Source organism: Rhinatrema bivittatum, chromosome 19 (genome assembly GCF_901001135.1).
Source record: "Rhinatrema bivittatum chromosome 19, aRhiBiv1.1, whole genome shotgun sequence".
Lineage (NCBI taxonomy): Eukaryota > Metazoa > Chordata > Amphibia > Gymnophiona > Rhinatrematidae > Rhinatrema > Rhinatrema bivittatum.
Window position 1 is genome coordinate 1224992 of NC_042633.1, and position 20578 is coordinate 1245569.

At 47.8% G+C, this 20578-nt stretch overlaps 1 protein-coding gene across 2 annotated transcripts in view; it reads left to right on the forward strand.

Moving 5' to 3' along the window:
* The first annotated feature begins 221 nt into the window (after window positions 1-221).
* Window positions 222-20578, forward strand: part of LOC115080612 (zinc finger protein 282-like) — a 37532-nt gene continuing 17175 nt past the window's right edge. For both annotated transcript variants that reach the window (XM_029584889.1, XM_029584890.1), the window contains exons 1-7: window positions 222-407; window positions 2603-2729; window positions 4755-4928; window positions 5346-5459; window positions 5617-5730; window positions 6473-6622; window positions 6969-7076. In XM_029584889.1, coding sequence (XP_029440749.1) covers window positions 384-407; window positions 2603-2729; window positions 4755-4928; window positions 5346-5459; window positions 5617-5730; window positions 6473-6622; window positions 6969-7076 — 811 coding nt within the window. In that variant the 5' untranslated portion in view covers window positions 222-383. The remainder of the gene's footprint in view (window positions 408-2602; window positions 2730-4754; window positions 4929-5345; window positions 5460-5616; window positions 5731-6472; window positions 6623-6968; window positions 7077-20578) is intronic.

Genomic DNA, 20578 nt, shown 5'->3' on the forward strand with positions numbered 1-20578 from the left:
CCCACTCCGCCCTCTGCAGCTGATTCTCTCCCCGGATCCACCTTAAGGAATAAAGCAGTTCCCTGACTTGCTGCTCCTGTCTCCCACTCCCCCCTCTGCAGCTGTTTCTCTCCCCGGATCCACCTTAAGGAGTGAGCATCCCCCCTCCCTCCTGCCTGACCTCTGCCGGGGAGCTCTGCGCATGCACCGGCTCCTGCTTTCTTTCTCTGTCTGCAGAGAGCAGGAAAGGCTCAGAGTAAAAGCAGAAACTTTCTGCCTCCCCAGGACCGGAAATCCCTGCAGAGAGGAAGAGCAGGGGCTTTATCTGAGCCCCCAGGAATCAGCCCTGCCCCCTCTGAATCCCTCCCAGCACCTGCAGGACTGAGAGGGAAAAGAGGAGGGCAATGTGTGCCCTGGTGTCTGATCCGGTAAGAAATCCTTCTCTGTCCTCTTGTGCATGTAAAGGAAACCTTTTCCCTGTGCAACTCTTCCAGCCTCCCCTCCTGCCAGCACAGGGCAGAGATCTTTCCAGCCCCGGGAAGGTTTGAGCTCTGCTCACCCCGAGATCAGCAGAGGTTAGGGGGGGGGGAGGGTGCAGACTCTCTCCCATGCACACACATGAACCCCCTCTCATACATGCACACGCTCTCACACACATGTGCACACACTCCTGCACACACCCACACTGGTTCTGTCTTCCCCCTTCCACAGGTCTGATCCCTGCACTCTCCACTTTCAGGCACCAGCCCCTCCCACCACACCTCTATTCCCTCCCTCCCCTGTCACCATCATCCCCTCATCTCTCTGGTCCACATTTATCCTTAATTGTACTCGGCACATTTCCTCCCTCTTCCATGCCTGGTGAGCCCTTCAAGGTGGGTAACTCAGATCAGAGCGTTATAGTAGGGGTTAGGAAGCACTGGGGAGTGTTGCTAAGGGTGTGCATGCGATAGATGGGGGTTAGGACTCACAAAGAACAACGTATTCAGTTAATTCACTAATGGTTTGTGTTCTGCGTGCAGGGTCAGAGTTACAGTCAGTTAATTCAGTAATTTATGTACATCCAGCAAGCATGGGGACCGGTTGGGTCTGATTTAGAGCATTGCTGGTGTGTATGCCCTGGCGTGTGTGGACACGTGTGGGGTTTATGTTTGATGGGGGTGATGCACCACTCTCAGGGTGTTCGCCCGCTGCATGAACTCTCTTGCTTTTAGTTGGCGTCAGAAATGCATGCAGCCAGCGATTCCTTGCAGGTAGCGGGTGGGATTTGGGTTTCATGGTTCTGGTGCTGCTCCTGCGAAGGTTCTGGTTATTTTTGTGCTCTGAGAGTGTTAGGGTGAGGAGCAGTTGTTTTTGGCATGAGAGGGGATTTATTGTGTGGGTGATTGTTCTTTTACCTTCTCAGGTACGTGGGGGTCAGCGTTCTCCTCCTGACCCTGAAGGAGAGGCTCAGAAGCTGGAATCTGATGCCTAGGGAGCTGAAGACCTGTTCCCCTTTCCTGCCTCTTGTGATAGTTCTGGCGGGCCCCGTTTTGGACTGACTGCAGTTTATCTTTTTAGGAAGGCCACTGCAGAGGGCCATGCAATAGTCTGGGTGTATGAGTGCCGCTGCCTGCAGGTCCGGTTTGAGGTCGCCTGGTTATAGAGAGGGGCGTAGTTGTTTCACCCTGCGGAGTCAGTGTTGCTATTTGGCTTTCCCATGGTCAGCGTGGAGTCTGGCCTGGCTCTTAGGCTCTTTACCCCGTGATAACGCCTGGGATGAGTGGGGTGAGGGGGGTTATCAAGTCTCGCTGAGTTGCTGACCCCCGTAGGATTTCCAGTCTGTCCCTGTTTCTAAGATGGAGATGGAGACTTTGAGTCCGTGTCAGCTTGTGATGGCCGTGAGGAGCGTGAGATTATATATTGAAGAGGATGAGTGATAGAGGAGAGCCTTGGGGTTTGCTCCATTTCAGGGGCCGAGCTCTTGAGGTATTTGTGCTCTGGGTTATTACTTGGGCTCTGCCAGAACTGGCCCAGATCTTCTGCTAACCAAGCCGAGGAGGGGAGGGAGTGACAGCCTTCAAGCCCGGGACTCCGGGATTCAGGAGAGGGAAGGAGAGAGGGCACTGAGATATGAAGCTGTGCGAGGGGAGGGATAGTGGGGATGAGGAGATGAGGTCAGGATGTCCTTGGGGAGGGAGGAGGAGTCAGTGCAACGGCCACCAACATTACCTCAAGAAATACCCATGAAACGCGGGTATGGAGAGAGCCCCCCACCCCTGTCAGCCTCTGGATGGGACTCCCTGCCCTTGCTCTTCAACATCTGGGGGTCCTGCTCTGGCCGCTGTACTCTAAGCCCCAGGTCCCCAAGCTCCGGCCCTCCATCCAGCCTTCCAGATTTCCAGTGTTTGTCTGGGGGTCAGGCAGGCTGTGCAACACAAGGAATATTTAAGGGCCGGATTTTAAAAACCATTTAGTCACTTAATATAGGGTTTTCCACTTGTAAATGTACTTGGTAACTGGCTTTTAAAAATTGCTGCTATATATGCCATTGCATTGCCTGTAGGATCTTCACCTGTAAGGGCACTTTATGCACATAAATGGCTTTTTAAAATACCTGAGGGTGTCCTGTTTGCTGTTCCAGGCATCGGTCACATTCAGGGACGTTGCTGCTTATTTCTGGGAAGTGGAGTGGGACATTCTGGGAGAATGGCAGAAGGAGCTGTACAAGAAGGTCATCAAGGAGATTCACGGCGTCCTCCTGTCACGGGGTAAACCTGCCTTTTCTATCATCTACCTCCCATACACACAATTTTGCTACTATTTTCTGGGCTCAGCTTACAAGAATGCGGTATTATTGACATATGTGAGATAAGAGAATAGTACTAACCATATTATGCAAATATAGAACCTAACCCATTGGTGTGCAGGTCTGGAGGAGGTAATGTGTACAACCTATTGCCCAGCTTCAGATGAGCGAGCTCCACCCTTACCTTACCATGCTGGCTGTTCTGCATTGCTCCGTAAGATATCTTACTAATAAAGATTTTCCTTGCTGACGATCAGTATTCAGAGTTTATTCTAGCACTTCCTCACTGTAGTAACCAGATGTCACAGATCAAATATCACCACGGTATTGTTACATTGAAGGCACCAATGCAATTGCATGAAATATACAAAATATTTAGATTGTATTTATTCATTGTTAATGGTTTTCTATTAAAATATATTTTGTAAATACAATACAAAATATATAATCATCCCCCTAAGCATGAGTGCTACCAAATCCACCCCCCACCCACCAACTAACTTTCCTAATCCCAACTAGGACCCTAGTTTTGTGCTAAGGAAAAGTTCTTTTTTATTTGAAGATATAATCTATCATCAGATTTAAAGGCAAACTGATGGGGGTCTTCTATGGCCCCTTTGGTTGCCCTTCTGTACATTGACCGATACGAACGTCAACATATTTATGGATCTGAGTTTTGGAAATATATAATCCCTTGGAAAAGGTGAATCGATGATGCCCTGTGCATTTGGCTTGGTCCATTGGATTCATTACAAGAGTTTGTACAGTGGATTAATACTCTAGATCCAGATCTTCAGTTTAGCTAACAGTGTCATCAGGAATATAGAGCATTTTTGGATTTGCGGGTTTACAAAAGTCGGGGTTCTTTGTGTGCTCCGATGTTTAGATCTCCTGCAAAGGTTTCAGATTGGAGATTACGTGAGGTCTTGCATAAAGGAACATATAAAAGGGACGCTTTATGCGAATCTTGCTAATCTATTCATACCGTCCGTTAAGGTGCAGGTTTCTAGGTTTGTTCGTGCTACTCCTTCAAGCAAAGTCCAGGTGATTGCTCACCACCATTGGTCTGTTTGAAGCCATGAGCCTTATGTTTAAGGAATTACCGGTGTTTGCGATGAGAGAGAATCGTTCTTTGTGAGACCGTGTAACTTCTTCACATCTTCCAGTATCAGATTTAAGTACCATGGAGACAAACTGGACAAGTTCAGTGTGGGTCCCGTCCAGCATGCTCTTGTGTTTTTGAACTCAACGCACTTTTTTTGTAGAAACTCAATGGCGAGAATGTAGACTTCCGGCAGGATAGGATTGTCGGTTATCCCAAGCGATGTATGCGATTTTTGTGCCCTTGTACTAGTCGGGTATATATTGGGTCAGAACCAGGATTGTACTGGGAAGGAGGGGGCTCCGCTGGGAGGTCATTGGAGGTTAAAAGGAGCACAGGGTAGAAGAACGAAGGTTCTTTGTGATTTCTCGGGTGACTTTTAGGAGAGCTGGCAGCGTCTCTAAAGTATTGACACAGGAGGGACAGAGGTTCATCTCATGGGAACCAGTGGGCTCAAACCAAGACATCGAGCGGAGCATATTAAATATTGTCAAATATACTGTGAAATAATACATTTAAATGCATCTTATGTGAGTTTGGGCAATGATTACTGTATGGGGTGAAATTGTACTTTGGGCAGAGTGCATCGTGTTTTTAATGGCTTGGACTTATCCCCTGCAGAAGACTAACTGCAGTCATCAAAACTCGGGTCCTCGTTGAGATCAGTGACGCTTTCAGTGGGTGGTGTCTGTTTGTGTGGCTGGGGTAGCACTCGTGCTTGTGGGGATGTTTATATATCATAGATTGTATTAACAATGACTTTCTATTAAAATATGTTTTGTAAACAGTGAAGAAAAGAAAATTCAAATATTCTATGGTTTTTTTGCACCATTTTATATATTTCACAGATCAAATATCCTCTCTCTCCCTCTCACTGGCCTCTAGATAGGAAAACCCAAGTCCTGGGATACAAAGATAACTCTTTCTCAGATGCTCCTGATATGAAGCTGGGAGTCCTTCTCTCCAGGAGGGCACAGGCTGGCAGAGAGCACTGGCACCTGCAATGTCTCCAGCTTGGAGGGTCAGGAATAGAAATGACTGCACCAGAAACCCTCCAAGGTTTAACCTTAATCACATGCTCGCCTGCAAGTGTCTCTTCTCACCAAGCTCTGTCACACAAATACCCAAAGATGTGCACGCATGCACGCACACACACACACAGACACACACACAGACACATACACACATACACACACACATACATACACACACATACACACATACACACACACATACATACACACACATACACACACATACATACATACACACACATACACACACACATACATACACACACACACACACATAGACACACACAGACACACATAGACACAGACACACACATAGACACAGACACAGACACACACACACATAGATACACACGCGCACGTCTGCATCAAACAGTGAACAGGTAAAAGCTCCCAGGCCTGCACAAGTACAATTTATGAGTAATTTTGCTATCTTTACTGGCAGGTTATTCAATTCTTAATCCCGATATTATATTCAAGATTAAGAAGGAAGATGAGAAATATTTCCCTCAGCACTGGGAGCTGGAGGGGAAAGAAACCATGAAGGACCCCAGCATCAGTAAGTAAATGTTCTGGATTTAAAGGGCTTTGCATTTTCAGATCACAGGAGATGGGGCATTAACATCAAACATTTGGAGACTTCCAATCCATTTCCTAATATAATATTGGGAGGTCCTGGGTGACTCCTCCTAGACTCGTTTGTTTTCTCATCCCAGGCCTTCCGATTGTAACGTCTGTGTTCTCACTGAGCGTTAAACAAGAGGCAGATCTGCCCTTCCTGGATCCTCCTGAATCAGAGACGCCTGAAGGGATTCACCCTCCTGTACCAGGCAAGTACCACTCCCTGCCCTCGCCTTGTATTCTCCCCTCCTCTTCCCTCTGGATTTCCATACGACTGAGCTAACACACAGGCCCCTTCCTCGTTTCTTGTACCCGTTGCTCCCCACCTGCCTTTACCACCGCCCTCTGTGTCCGTCCTAAATCTGTGTAAATTTGCTGACTGGTTGCAAGCTGCTGCTGCCTCTGTCAGGAGGGGACTCCAGGCATCCACCCCCCTGTCAGTAAAGAAATATTCTCTCACGTTTCCTCTGCACATTCCTCCGTCATCTTCATATCCTGTCCTCTTCTCCAGGAGTCTCCTTTCCACCTTCCCTCGCCCTCCTCTCTATGAATTCCTTGGCTTTGGTGCCTTCTAGTGACATCTCCCACCCTGCCTCATATAATTATAATGAAGCGCAGGAGCCAGGTAGAATCAGATTTCTGAAATCTGGCAGCTGGATAAAAAACATCTGGTTTTATAAAAAATACTCTTTGAGGTAGAAATGTTCAGCAAGTTTTTGCAATAGCAGTAACCACACCAGATTATTTTGTAGATCCTGAGGAATGACGTCGCCCACCTCAGTGTTAAAATGATCAGGATACTGTTAGAATGGATTTCTGATGATGATCAGCACAGCAGCACCCTCCTTTCCTAGTGCTGCACTGGTGGTATATTCCTGAGCTCACTTGCACTGATAATACAGGCTCTAGGGTAACATTTCTACATATTGTAATCATCTTTTCCCATCACAGGCTCCCCCAGTGTCACCCCTGACATTTTAATACGATTTAAGCAAGAAGGACGTGGGACTGAGCCCCCGAGGTCTGAGGACAGAGGGAACCTGAGCATCCCAGGCGCCTGTGAGGAGCTGCATGAAGCAGGCGATGCAGCTTGGATTAAAGGTACTGCTGGGCCGATCCAAACATTGCTGAGACACGAGGCCTCCTCTGGGCCAGACACAGCGAGGAGGAGGCGTTAAATCATGTCCCTGACCTCTGACCATTCTTGTGTGGAGAATTTGTTTGCTCTCTTTCCATTCCTTCTGCTTTTCTCTTTCATGTTCAGATTTCTCTTTCCTTTCTTCTCCCTCTCTCTCATCTTCCCCCACCATTTCCCTCCCCCCTATCTTGTCCCATTTCTCCCTCCTCTTCTCCTCTTGCCTGTCTTTTACTCTGCATTTCTCTCTTTTCTTGGGTCAGGGTCCAAGACTGGTTAAAGGCTGAAGATGTTTTCCCATTTCTCTAACAGGCAGCCGAGGTCACAGTCCTGACCCCACAGCAGAGATCCTGAAAATGGAGGATCCTCCTGCCAGCGACCAGCAGGAGGGAGGAGAGGAGGAGGCTGAGACCAAGAGCGGTGAGCAGAACATTAATTTATCATAAAATATGGGCTATGGAGAATGTTAAACTTTACATGTAGAGAGGAATCTTATTGCTGGCTCTCAGTTAAATTCTCATTACTAAGTCATTAGGGTTCAGTTACTTTAAGCTGACAGGACTGAGGTTCAGGGACCCGGGTCCTGAATGAATCCCAGGTCTCCAGCAGGGCGTGGCAGAGATTTTGGTGAGTGACTGCAATCAGAGGGAAGGGAATCGCAGCAGAGACTGAAGGTGAGGATGAGAGGCACAGAACCAGCAGGGTGAGGTCAGACGTGGTCTGTTCCCCTCTGTTCATGGGCTGTTGCCCACTTGTACCTGTCTACAAGCAGCACCAGGCTGTATTATATATGATAGGGATCCATAGTCACCCTAATGCCGTTCAGTGATTAGATTTATTTATTTATTTATTTTTAATTTTTATATACCGAAGTTCTTGTAAGAACTACAAATCACTCCGGTTTACATAGATGGAGCTATCTCCCTTTCCAGTAAGTACCAGATCAGTCCAGGCTCCTGGGTTTTGTCTCCCTACATAACCCAGTGTGCCACCTGCACTCCCTCGGTATTTCTCTGTCTCCAGCAGATGGAAGATGGTGCAAAACCTGCAGTGTAAAAAAAAAAATAGGTAAGAGAAGCAGAGGATAGAAAAAATAGATATCTGCATAAAATAGAGGAATTGAAGCTGGAGGAATGTGGAGGCGGCCCCTTGTGCCGAGCAGGCTGTGTGCTCAGCGGGCAGGCGGAGCTCACCACCGGCAACTGAGACTTCTGGTGGTTGAGTCTTGCTGCTCAGCCGGTAATGGCGGGATGCATGTTTCCGTGGTCGGGGGACACTAAGGGTCCGGTGGACTCGCTCAGTGCAAACAGATTTTTTTTTTTACAAATTGTTTTAATCACAAATAAAAAAGACATAAGAACATAAGAAAATGCCATACTGGGTCAGACCAAGAGTCCATCAAGCCCAGCATCCTGTTTCCAACAGTGGCCAATCCAGGCCATAAGAACCTGGCAAGTACCCAAAAGCTAAGTCTATTCCATGTTACCATTGCTAATGGCAGTGGCTATTCTCTAAGTGAACTTAATAGCAGGTAATGGACTTCTCCTCCAAGAACTTATCCAATCCTTTTTTAAACACAGCTATACTAACTGCACTAACCACAACCTCTGGCAACAAATTCCAGAGTTTAATTGTGCGTTGAGTAAAAAAGAACTTTCTCCGATTAGTTTTAAATGTGCCCCATGCTAACTTCATGGAGTGCCCCCTAGTCTTTCTACTATCCGAAAGAGTAAATAACCGATTCACATCTACCCGTTCTAGACCTCTCAAGATTTTAAACACCTCTATCATATCCCACCTCAGTCGTCTCTTCTCCAAGCTGAAAAGTCCTAACCTCTTTAGTCTTTCCTCATAGGGGAGTTGTTCCATTCCCCTTATCATTTTGGTAGCCCTTCTCTGTACCTTCTCCATCGCAATTATATCTTTTTTGAGATGCGGCGACCAGAATTGTACACAGTATTCAAGGTGCAGTCTCACCATGGAGCGATACAGAGGCATTATGACATTTTCCGTTTTATTCTTCATTCCTTTTCTAATAATTCCCAACATTCTGTTTGCTTTTTTGACTGCCGCAGCACACTGAACCAACGATTTCAATGTGTTATCCACTATGACACCTAGATCTCTTTCTTGGGTTGTAGCACCTAATATGGAACCCAACATCGTGTAATTATAGCATGGGTTATTTTTCCCTATATGCATCACCTTGCACTTATCCACATTAAATTTCATCTGCCATTTGGATGCCCAATTTTCCAGTCTCACAAGGTCTTCCTGCAATTTATCACAATCTGCTTGTGATTTAACTACTCTGAACAATTTTGTGTCATCTGCAAATTTGATTATCTCACTCGTCGTATTTCTTTCCAGATCATTTATAAATATATTGAACAGTAAGGGTCCCAATACAGATCCCTGAGGCACTCCACTGTCCACTCCCTTCCACTGAGAAAATTGCCCATTTAATCCTACTCTCTGTTTCCTGTCTTTTAGCCAGTTTGCAATCCACGAAAGGACATCGCCACCTATCCCATGACTTTTTACTTTTGCTAGAAGCCTCTCATGAGGAACTTTGTCAAACGCCTTCTGAAAATCCAAGTATACTATATCTACCGGTTCACCTTTATCCACATGTTTATTAACACGAGCACAGAGAGCCTCTGTACTCAGTTCTGCCAGTGGCGAGAGCAGGAGGTCACCTCTCCGATTTTAATATTGCCTCGCCATTTTGCTGGATCCCGCTGAGATCGGGAGCACAGGGTCGCCCGTCGGCAGGCAGAGCGTTTGGGCCGCTGATGGCGGGAAGTGGAACCCGCCGCGCCGGGACGGTTCCTTCGTGCTAAGCGCAGGCCGGGATGGGGAGGGACCCGCAGGCGGTTTAATTTAGAAGTGGACGCTCGCTGTCTGGAGCGGGGAGAGGAGGCCGGCGGCGTCGAGGCGAGCGTGGGTGCCCAGTGCGCGCTTCTACATTGGCGAGCACCGTGTACCTGCCTGCGCGGGAGGCGATGTCCAGGGGGTTTTCCCTCTTACGGTCATGGTGCGGGGGGAGGGGGATAGCATTCCCGTGGGAAGCGTTGAGGGGGTGAGAGGTTGCACGGGGGCCATGACAGAGGCTCCTGTTATAATAATCGCACCCCGATGCATGCAGGATCTGCGGGGCAGGTTTAGCGTCTCTCGTTCTAGCCTGCGGGAGGAAGATAGATCCATCCCAGCCTCTCTCAGTCCCTCTCTCTCCTGGTAAGGTTCAAGGCAGTGGTCCGGCAGCCATTTTTTTAATGTCTTGGGCGATGGGCAGATCCTATGGATCTCTCCGACGGGGATGAAGGAATTGGGGCACAGCGGATTATTTCTGAGGGAAATTCTAAGGGGGGCTGGCTTTGATGGACCCCCCTTCTCCTGGATCTGTGCTGTTAGAGCGTTTCTACTGCGCGCCCCGCTCGGGAGATTGTTTGGTGCCGTTTTCAGGGAGGGAGGGGGTGGCGAATCCCCTGATAGAGCGGGGGCACTTATCTCTCGCCCAAGGAGACAGGGCTGCTGGGCTCTAAGCCCTGGTGGGCGTCGCGGGTGCTATTTGTTTTTTTTTTTTTGCTCCCTGAGTTGGCGGTGCAATGGCTTGGAGGGGGGTAAGCTCTGGTCTCAGAAAGGGGGCAGCCTCGGAGTCCGATGTGGAGAAAGAGAGAGGGGGACTTTCGAGTGGGCCCAGGACTGGAGCGCTAACCCGCTGTGAGATTGGAGGTGAGAGACCCCGGAACAGCTGTGAACTCCGGTTGGAGGCGGCACTCCAGTGACAACATCGGGCGGCGCCTGCCGATAAATTGAACGGCAGACGCTGAGAGCACCGGAGTCCGAGGTGGAGAAAGAGAGAGGGGGACTTTCGAGTGGGCCCAGGACTGGAGCGCTAACCAGCTGTGAGATTGGAGGTGAGAGACCCCGGAACAGCTGTGAACTCCGGTTGGAGGCGGCAGTCCAGTGACGTCATCGGGCGGCGCCTGCCGATAAATTGAACGGCAGACGCTGAGAGCACCGGAGTCCGAGGTGGAGAAAGAGAGAGGGGGACTTTCGAGTGGGCCCAGGACTGGAGCGCTAACCCGCTGTGAGATTGGAGGTGAGAGACCCCGGAACAGCTGTGAACTCCGGTTGGAGGCGTCACTCCAGTGACGTCATCGGGCGGCGCCTGCCGATAAATTGAACAGCAGACGCTGAGAGCACCGGAGTCCGAGGTGGAGAAAGAGAGAGGGGGACTTTCGAGTGGGCCCAGGACTGGAGCGCTAACCCGCTGTGAGATTGGAGGTGAGAGACCCCGGAACAGCTGTGAACTCCGGTTGGAGGCGGCACTCCAGTGACGTCATCGGGCGGCGCCTGCTGATAAATTGAATGGCAGACGGCGCACCGCCGCCGTCGGCGCGCTGATTAAGCCGCGCGCTCCGTAAGGGGCGCGCAGCTTGGTCCGGCGAAGGCTGTGAGGCTGGCCCGACTCACTGATTCCGCAATCTTTTGATCCTTTTCATATTTTGATAGAATTAATGTGAGTAATGAAAATCCTTCATGGTTTGTTTTTGTAATCTGTTTTATGATTAGAATGCCACATACTAAAAGAAAAGGAAAGGTCAGACAGGATGCCTCGACCCCTGTAAGACCTACCCTAGTACAAACTACCATGCCAGGTTATTTTTCATCAACGGAATTAAATTCCCCAGAGGGTCCCGCTAGGGGTGGAGATGGAGAGCAAGCCTCTCCCCCCTTGGGAGAAGTTAGTCTAAGTCCCGGGGCACCAATAACACCTACTCCACCCCGGATTATTGCATCTACCATTGATCTAGGCCCAGCATCCCGACGGATAGCGTCTGAGATTCTAAGCCCGATTGAGGGAGATCATGGAGAGGGTTTAGCATTAAAGAAAAGGGAAGGAGTTTCGACTCCTCCCCTATACGAGGTGGAAATTAGGGAAGGGGATTGCCCTTCCAGCGGAGCAGAATCTTTCTCCTTTATGGGGAACCATGGCAACCAAAAACCCTCCCCATTTCAAATATCAGACTCTGTGCCTATTATACTATCAGGAAATCCACAAAAAGTGACTATAGATAGGGTTTGGCAAGCTACAGTGGCACTACAAACTAATATTTCAAATTTGAATAGTAATATTAAGGATATGCAAACATCTTTGTTTAATCTGAATCCAATTGTTACAGGTCATGAGGGGATCTTAGCAAAAGTTGAGGAAGAAATGAAGCAAATTAAATCTGCAGAATCATCTATTATACAGGGAGAAATAAATTTATCTAAGAAAGTTGAAAATATGGAAAATACTATTAGATACACAAATTTAAGAATTATTAATTTTCCAAAATGTAAGCTAATATCCCCCAAAGAGCAATTAAGAAATTATTTCCTGGAAGTATTATCATTAACATCTGAAAATTTACCATCTATATCAAATGCTTATTTTATTAGTTGGAAAAATGAGGAAACATCAAATCAGGGAGTGCTTGACACATCCCTGAATGTAACAGAACTTATAGAAACCTCTTTAAGTTCCCAGGTAGAAAAAAGGGGTACTCTTATAGTGAAGTTTAACCTTTCATCAGAAAGGGATAAAATTTTGAAATTATTTTTGGCCAAAAGAACCTCTTTATACTTGGGTCAAAAGGTGTGGATATATCCAGACCTAGCTAAGGAAACCCAACTGAGAAGAAAAAAGTTCTTGCTGTTAGCGAACCAAGCAAGAACATTTGGTATTCAGATCGTTGTAAGATTTCTCTGCAAATGTGCAAACTCTTTATATTTTGATCTTAAAATGCAAATAAGACACATCTGCTTGTCTCTTTTCTTCTTAAATATCACAAAAAAATCCAGACACAGGCTGTGTTTCAAAGTGGAGTCTGCATCGGGGGAAATCACACAGGAAATCTCATAAGCGGTGATCCACGTCCTCATTCCTCCTTACATTCAGATGCATTGGCTTTGCCGGCATTTTAAACTCTCGGTGCCAACTTTTAACTTATTGCAAATAGAGGAAGTTACAAAGAGACTCTGCTTAAATATAAGGCAGATGAAGGTCTATTGACTGTAGGAGCCTATTGTGATGGTCGTAAAAACTGCAATAATTTGTGTAAGATTTGATTGAATCTTTATTCACCTTTTTACTTAGGTCAGTGAGAAATACTCCACAGCACACAGGAAGAAAGAGTGAAATGATGGCAGAAAAGGACCAAATGCTCCACCCAGTCTGCCCAGCAAGCTTACGCCAGTATCTGCTGCAATGTGCAGGTTACCCCCATGCTTATCAGTTTCCCAGACTGTAAAGGGCAGGGCCCTCGGATGCTGTTTGAATCGAATTTCCTTTAACCAGTGCCGTTGAAGCAGAGAGCAAGGATGGAGCTGCATTAACAAGGCTTAATTGTTAAGGGTAGCAACTGCCGCACCAGCAAGTTACCCCCAGTTACCCCCATGCATTCTTTTCCTCACTTCCATCCTCGAGCCTTTAGGGACCCGCAGTGCTTATCCCTTGCCCCTCTGAAATCTTTCACTGTTTCTGTCTTCACCACCTCCTCCGGAAGGGCATTCCAGGCCTCCACCACCCTCTCCATGAAGAAATATTTCCTGACGTTGGCTCTGAGTCGTCCTCCCTGGAGTTTCACTACCTGACCCCTAGTTCTACTGATTTCTTTCCAAAGTGAAAGGTTTGTCGATGATTGTGCATTATTAAAACCTGCCAGGTATCTGAAGCTCTGTATCCTATCTCCCCTGCTCCTCCCCTCCTCCAGGTACATACATATTTAGGTCCCTCAGCCTCTAACATTGCTCTAAGCTCCAATGGCAACAGGTAATGTGGAAAAAAAGGATTTCCATTCACAAAAAGCAGGGAGTAGCTTGCTTGTTACGGCGGTTACTACCCCAAACCAAATAAGCCTCACCAAATAAGCCTGATACTTCACTTTCAATGCATATCCAGCATAGCTCTCTGCTTCAATGGCAGGGGGGAAAGACTAATACTTCATGCATATCCAGCATAGCTCTCTGCTTCAACGGCAGGGGAGAAACCGATACTTCACTTTCAATGCATATCCAGCGTAGCTCTCTGCTTCAATGGCAGGAGAGAAAGACTGATACTTCATGCATATCCAGCATAGCTCTCAGCTTCAACGGCAGGGGAGAAACCGATACTTCACTTTCAATGCATATCCAGCGTAGCTCTCTGCTTCAACGGCAGGGGGAAAGCCTGATACTTCATGCATATCCAGCATAGCTCTCTACTTCAATGGCAGGGGAGAAAGACTGATACTTCACACATATCCAGCATAGCTCTCTACTTCAATGGCAGGGGAGAAAGACTGATACTTCACGCATATCCAGCATAGCTCTCTGCTTCAACGGCAGGGGAGAAGGAATGATACTTCACTTTCAGTGCATATCCAGCATAGTTCTCTGCTTCAACGGCAGGGGGAAAGACTGATACTTCACATTCAATGCATATCCAGCATAACTCTCTGCTTCAATGGCAGGGGGGAATTAAGAAAAGTGGATCTATATACAGACAACAACCAACAATGACTTAAGTACATAATCTGGGTAAACAAGCATGGGTGGAGCTTGCTTATTGCGATGGTTACTATCTCTAACTAATTAAACTAGATATTTCACTTAGATGCAGTTCCAGCATTGCTCTCTACATTAATGGTGGGGGTGGAAGGTAAACAGAACCAAAAGTTTACTAAGGTAACAGATAAGTAAGTGCGAAAGTTTGCTGGGCAGACTGGATGGGCCGATGGTCTTCTTCTGCCGTCATTTATATGTTTCTATAACTCCTTTGAGATATGGGCTCCAGTAATGAACACAGTACTCCAGGTGAGGCCTCACCAAGGCCCTGTACAAGGGGATTATCACCTCCTTTTTCTTACTGGTTATTCCTCTCTCTGTGCAGCCCAGAGTCCCTCTGGCTTTAGCTATAGCCTTGTCACATTGCCTCGCCGCCTTCAGATAAGAAAATTGGTTCTTACCTGCTAATTTTCGTTCCTGTAGTACCACGGATCAGTCCAGACCATGGATTATGCCTCCCTTCCAGCAGGTGGAGACAGAGATAAACTTGAAAGGCGTTTTCACTTAACCTGGTGTGCCTCCTGGACCCTTCAGTGTATAGAGCAGTGGTTCTCAACCTTTTTTCGGTCGGGACACACCTGATAGATAGTTGTCACATGCGTGACACACTGAACACATGACCGTCACGGGGCTAAATGTAAACATATATTTTGTATCTACGGGATCCACCCTGACCCCCCCAGAACTAGGCCATTCCCCTTTCAATTTACCATGCAAAAAAGATTTCTGGTGTCATCTCAGTAACAGCAACATAAACACTCTCTCCTACCAGGTGCAATAGCCCTCCATATGAAAAAACAATAATTTACCACCAATACATGTCCTATTGAGAAAACACAACAAATAATATTGATACAAATGCCTACATGCTAGTAAAATACTTCACATCGGTCACACACATAGAATCGACCTTCACCAAGTACAGAAAGACCGCAAATTACAAATATGGAGACAAACTGGAATGGAGATCCAAAAAAGCTACTCTGCATGCAGTGCAAAACTGAAGAAATGGAAACAGAAATATAGCACCTAATAGACTCCCAGGATCTGCAATAATGTACACAAACTAACCTGCACAAAATTACACCTGCATTATGGAACTCATTCAAACAGTAACAATCCTATCTATGAAAAGACAACATTACAAATATTTAACCAGGCCCTAAACATCAATACACCTCCTATGAGGAAAACCAGAACAAGCCAAGCTGTTATAGATCCCTACTGTGGCGATGATGGGGCCCCTGGTGGCAGGTCCTCAGCGGTGACTTCAAGCTCGGGGCTAATTATCAAGGACTGCTTCCACAAAGTCCTTTATAGCAGATCCCTTCTTGAAGTTTCTCCCAGGAGACAGGAGTAGAGGATAACCATAAGGCAAGGAGGCTATGGGTCAGCACCACTTGTGAGGGAAGGTTCTCGTACAACTAGGCCCCTGAGACCAAACTTCCCTCATTCTCCACTAGAGTAAGGGTCACCCCCCCGGGCAGCCCTTTAAAACAACATATTACATTCAGGCAGAAGCTTCTTATGTATTGAAGTTTATTAATTAAACAAAACTCCACAGAAAGGAAAAACACTCAACATAAACAGTATTACCAGACCTGCATTACCAAGCAGTAACTGGGAGCTTGCGGGTTTGATACCCTTTAAGCCCTGATTCACTAATCCCCCAAAACATCCAAGCTTCTCACTCTGAATTTCTAGTATATGTTCCCCTGCACAACATGTGGGCAAAGTAGGTTTTTCCCCCAGTACCTTATACTTCCCCCAAGCATAACACAGTACTGAAACCTCCCCCACTGCAGGAACGTCTCCTTAGGCCAGCTGCCAGGTCCTAATTACCTCTTTTCCTCCAGCTGACTTCATTAAGTAAAACTACTCTTTTCACTGCCACAAGCTCCCCTGGCTTGTACAGTCCTAAAACCATGTTATATTCTTCCTTTTTACCTTATACTTCGTTCCAAACCCCACAATAAGCATTCTCCACATTTGCATAAGCCTTCCTACCTCAGCTTCTTCAACGCCACCGGAGCTAATCCCTCTAATTAACCCTCAAGGCACTGCTGATGACATTTATGCATATCCCCTGTTACACAGCCCTTAAGAGTGAAGGAATCCTGTTAGAGCTGACGTAGCCTTTAGTGGAAAAGGGTCTACCTGGGCACCATCCCCCTACCTCAGGCTTTAGATGTTACTTGCCTTGCCTTCCCTCCAGCTCTCCTCCCCCTCCTTTGGAAGGCTACTCTCTTTATGTCAGATAGAGTGCCCCTCCCTAGGAAGAAACCGCCCTTGTGTTTCCCTGCCCCCAACCCTTCCTGAGGCTGACTACCAGGGCACCTGGGAAATGTAGTTTCCTTCCTGCAAAGTAACAGTCCCTTTGAGGAAAACACCTCAAAGTTATACAGCACAGAGACTCCGCTCTGGCTCAACTCATCACACACCCTCCCCCTTAAAAAGTCTCTGTGCGTGATATACAGTGTTTCCCCCTTGAACACAAAAGCTACTTTGAGAAGAGAGTATACTATCCCTTCTTCAAAACCTCTTAAAGTGTTACAGTGCAGAGACTCCTCTCTGGTTCAAATTACCACACACCCTCCCCCTTAGAAAGTCTCTGCACGGGGTATGTGTGTTCTTATCCCCCTTTCTAATTTCAAACCTAAACACAAAACCTTTGAAACAAGAGCATATCCATCCCTCTTTGCAACCCATGCCTATAGGGATATGTAGAAAGGCTTTATAAGCCGTAGCTTCATCTACCTTCCTCTGCCTTGCCCTGCATCTTTGATGCTTCTCTATAGGGAGCTTCTCCGATTTCTTGAATGTCCACCACCCTCTGTCTTTTCTATTCCCGTCAGAGGATGTGTCAAAGAGCACTACTAGCCCCTTGCTGTCACCCATGCCTTTGAGTAGCTGGCGCCAACCTCTATATCCCCTATATGTTCTTAATCTATTTTGTCTCTGCCAGCCCACTCCCCTTACTATCGGGACCCATGAGGATTCCTTTAACTCTGCTTTCAATAGAGTGAGTTCTCTAGCTAGCTGCAGAATACCCTCTGCCTTCTGCAACCACTCCCCTGACATCTCTTGCCGTTCTCCCTGAAGCTGATTTGTCTTGTGTCCCTTCTTCTGCAATGCCTGGCCTTCCTCAGACTGCACTTGGCACCAGGGCTGTTCCTCATCCGGGATTTCCAAAGTCTGCTGGTTTAACTTCAATGACCACTGACCCTTCTCCCCCAGGTAGGGACCATCCTCCAACACCCCTGATTGATTCTGAACCTGACGGCCTTGAGCTTCAGATACTTCACTAACTTCTGGCCTCACTGCTTTTGACTTGACTGGGCATGTAGACCCCAAGTGAAATACACACTGAGTCTCCTTGGTATCTAAGCAAGCTCTCTGCTCTTCTTTCAACCTCTCTAACCCTAGATTCAAATTCATTTTCTCAATCTCCGCTTCCCTGCGTAACAACTTTTCTGCCTCCAGAGCCTCTTGCAGTGCAGTAACCTGGACTTGCAGTTCCCCTTCTCTCTGAATTAGCTGTTTGACCCTAGCTTCAACTGCGCCTTCTACTGCTGTCTTTTCTTCCAAAATCTTGCAATTTTGGTCTTGCAGCCACTGGATCCTGCCTTCCATCTCCCGTTGCTGAGTAGCATGCACCTCAGCCTCCTGATCTAATAACTGTTTTAATCTGGCCGCTTCCTCCTCAGCAGTTTCCCTAAGTTGCTGCTGGGTGGCTACAAGGTCAGAGAGCTCCTGGCACTTTGCCTCCCACCTTTTCACCTCTGCTTCCTGCATACTCCTCTGTTCCTCTATCACCCTTGTCCACCTTTCTTCTGACTCAGCATTACTCTGCTGTGCTTGCTGCAGCTTCCCCTGCAGGCATGCAACTTCCCCTTTAGTGGCCGAATGGCTATCGAGTAATCCGGACATTAGCAACTGCAACTGCTGATTTTGTTCTATCTGCTGCTGCAATAAACTCAGGGCTGTCCCCAACTCCAGCTCTACCTTCACCTTCCCCTGAAGGGCTAGTGCTAGTCGTTGGGCCAAGGACCCTCCTACAGAGTCCTGATCCACTCTTCCCCCTGGCTTGCGCAGACTCTCCTGCTCAACCCGGATGCCTTGTACTGAGGAAACTTTCTCCTCTTCTACCCTCTTCTTAAAATCCGCTTGCTTCTTCCTTGCTTTCTTCCCCTTTAGACCTGGAGTCTTACCTACTTCTAGGCTTCCTTCCACACTCCCTATCTTCAAACAATCCTCCCCCTTTTGACCACTGTAAGGGGAGTTTCTTACTACTTCTTTGTCATTGGTGCTGCTTTCCTGTTCAGTATCAGCAGTCCTCAACCCCTCCGGAGCCAGGCCCCCTTCTCTGGCCGAGAAACAAGCTTGGGGCAATTCCTTCCTTTTACTCCCCTCTACTGTCCCTTCCTGCCCAGAGTGTGCCTCTCCTACTTCGTGGGATTCTGTTGAAAGACAAACCCCTGTGAAGACATCTGGGTCACCTGCACCTTGAGACTGTGAGGTATTCACTCCAACCTCCCCAATCCTTATCTGCCTAGCATGACCCCCATTCATCTTCTGGGCCTTATTGTCCTTACTGAAGCTATGCAAAACACCCTTTGACTGTTCCGCCTTAAAACCACCCCTACTCTCAACCTGGGTACAAGTGTTGGGGTTGCCTATATTCTCACCCCTTCCATGCGGAGATCCCTCAAGGTCCGTCCCTTCCTCAACCCACTCTCTGTAAAGCATTTCTAGTGGGTCTTTGGGACAAGTCTCCCCTACATGGCTGTCTTCCACACAAATCTGGCAAGAGGTACTGCCCCCCCCGGCTTCTACCCCTTTTCCCATTTCTTTGGGGAGTCCCTTGGGCTCTTCTCCGTACGACCCCTCCTGTGCCAGGCCCTAACTTTGCCACATTAATCTCTTGCCCCTTTCCGTGTACTTCTGCACATGGGCAATCTTCCTTAACATGGTCTGGCTGCGGGCCCTCTAAGCATTCCCATTTCCACATTTTGGGACACTTCCCAGCCAATTCTACTTTTGGCCGTTGGCTGGTGGGTTTAATCCCTACCCCTGGAGATCTACCCCTCCCAGCCTCCGCTGTGTCCCTCTCCCACAGCTCCCTGGAGACCCCTTTCTCCCAAGGACCCTGCTCCTTACTCCAGCCCCCCTGGCTGCCTATAAAACCATCTGACACACAGTATTCTCCATCATAAACATTTTCCTTACAATCTAGTCCACCAACTTTAACATCCCAAGCTACACCTTGTTGAAACAGTCCCAATGATTTCTTAACTGAAGGTATACAGTCCCAACTCTTTTTCCACGGTGGACTGCAATAGCTTCTGTTCTGTGAATCCCGGGTGTCCCATTCTCTTGGGTGTTCCATCGTGCTCCGGCCTTCTTCTCCTTAACACCGCCAGCTTCTGCCTCCTCCAAGTGGGGCCTCCCGCTGTTGGCCTTGGTTTCTTCGTACACCCTTGCTGTCGTTGAGCACCTGGTAAGGAAAGAAAACAGGGGATCCGAGTGCAGACTGCTTCACCCAAAAGAAAAATCTGCCAGCCCCTTCTCTCCAATTACACCTTACCAGAGGAACAAATTACACCAGCACTTCAGCAATATACATCCATCCCCTCGGTTAGAGAACCACTGGACCTCTCCTTGGCACCACCACACCACAGTACCCTGAGCCCCTTCTCCTTCCGACGGTAGGGCAAGCCCCAGGTACGCTTACCGGAACTCAGACACAACAGGCCTCCAGAGCTCTCCACGGCTAATCCCCCGCCTGGTCTGCTCCTCCCGTTCTCTGCCGGTCCTCTCAGCGATCTGGTCAGGCTCCACAACCTCATCCGTAAGATGGGCACTCGTCCGGGCTGTATCCTGCTATAACGTGTAGTTCGATGATCCCACTGCTGCCACCATTTGTGGCGATGATGGGGCCCCTGGTGGCAGGTCCTCAGCGGTGACTTCAAGCTCGGGGCTAATTATCAAGGACTGCTTCCACAAAGTCCTTTATAGCAGATCCCTTCTTGAAGTTTCTCCCAGGAGACAGGAGTAGAGGATAACCATAAGGCAAGGAGGCTATGGGTCAGCACCACTTGTGAGGGAAGGTTCTCGTACAACTAGGCCCCTGAGACCAAACTTCCCTCATTCTCCACTAGAGTAAGGGTCACCCCCCGGGCAGCCCTTTAAAACAACATATTACATTCAGGCAGAAGCTTCTTATGTATTGAAGTTTATTAATTAAACAAAACTCCACAGAAAGGAAAAACACTCAACATAAACAGTATTACCAGACCTGCATTACCAAGCAGTAACTGGGAGCT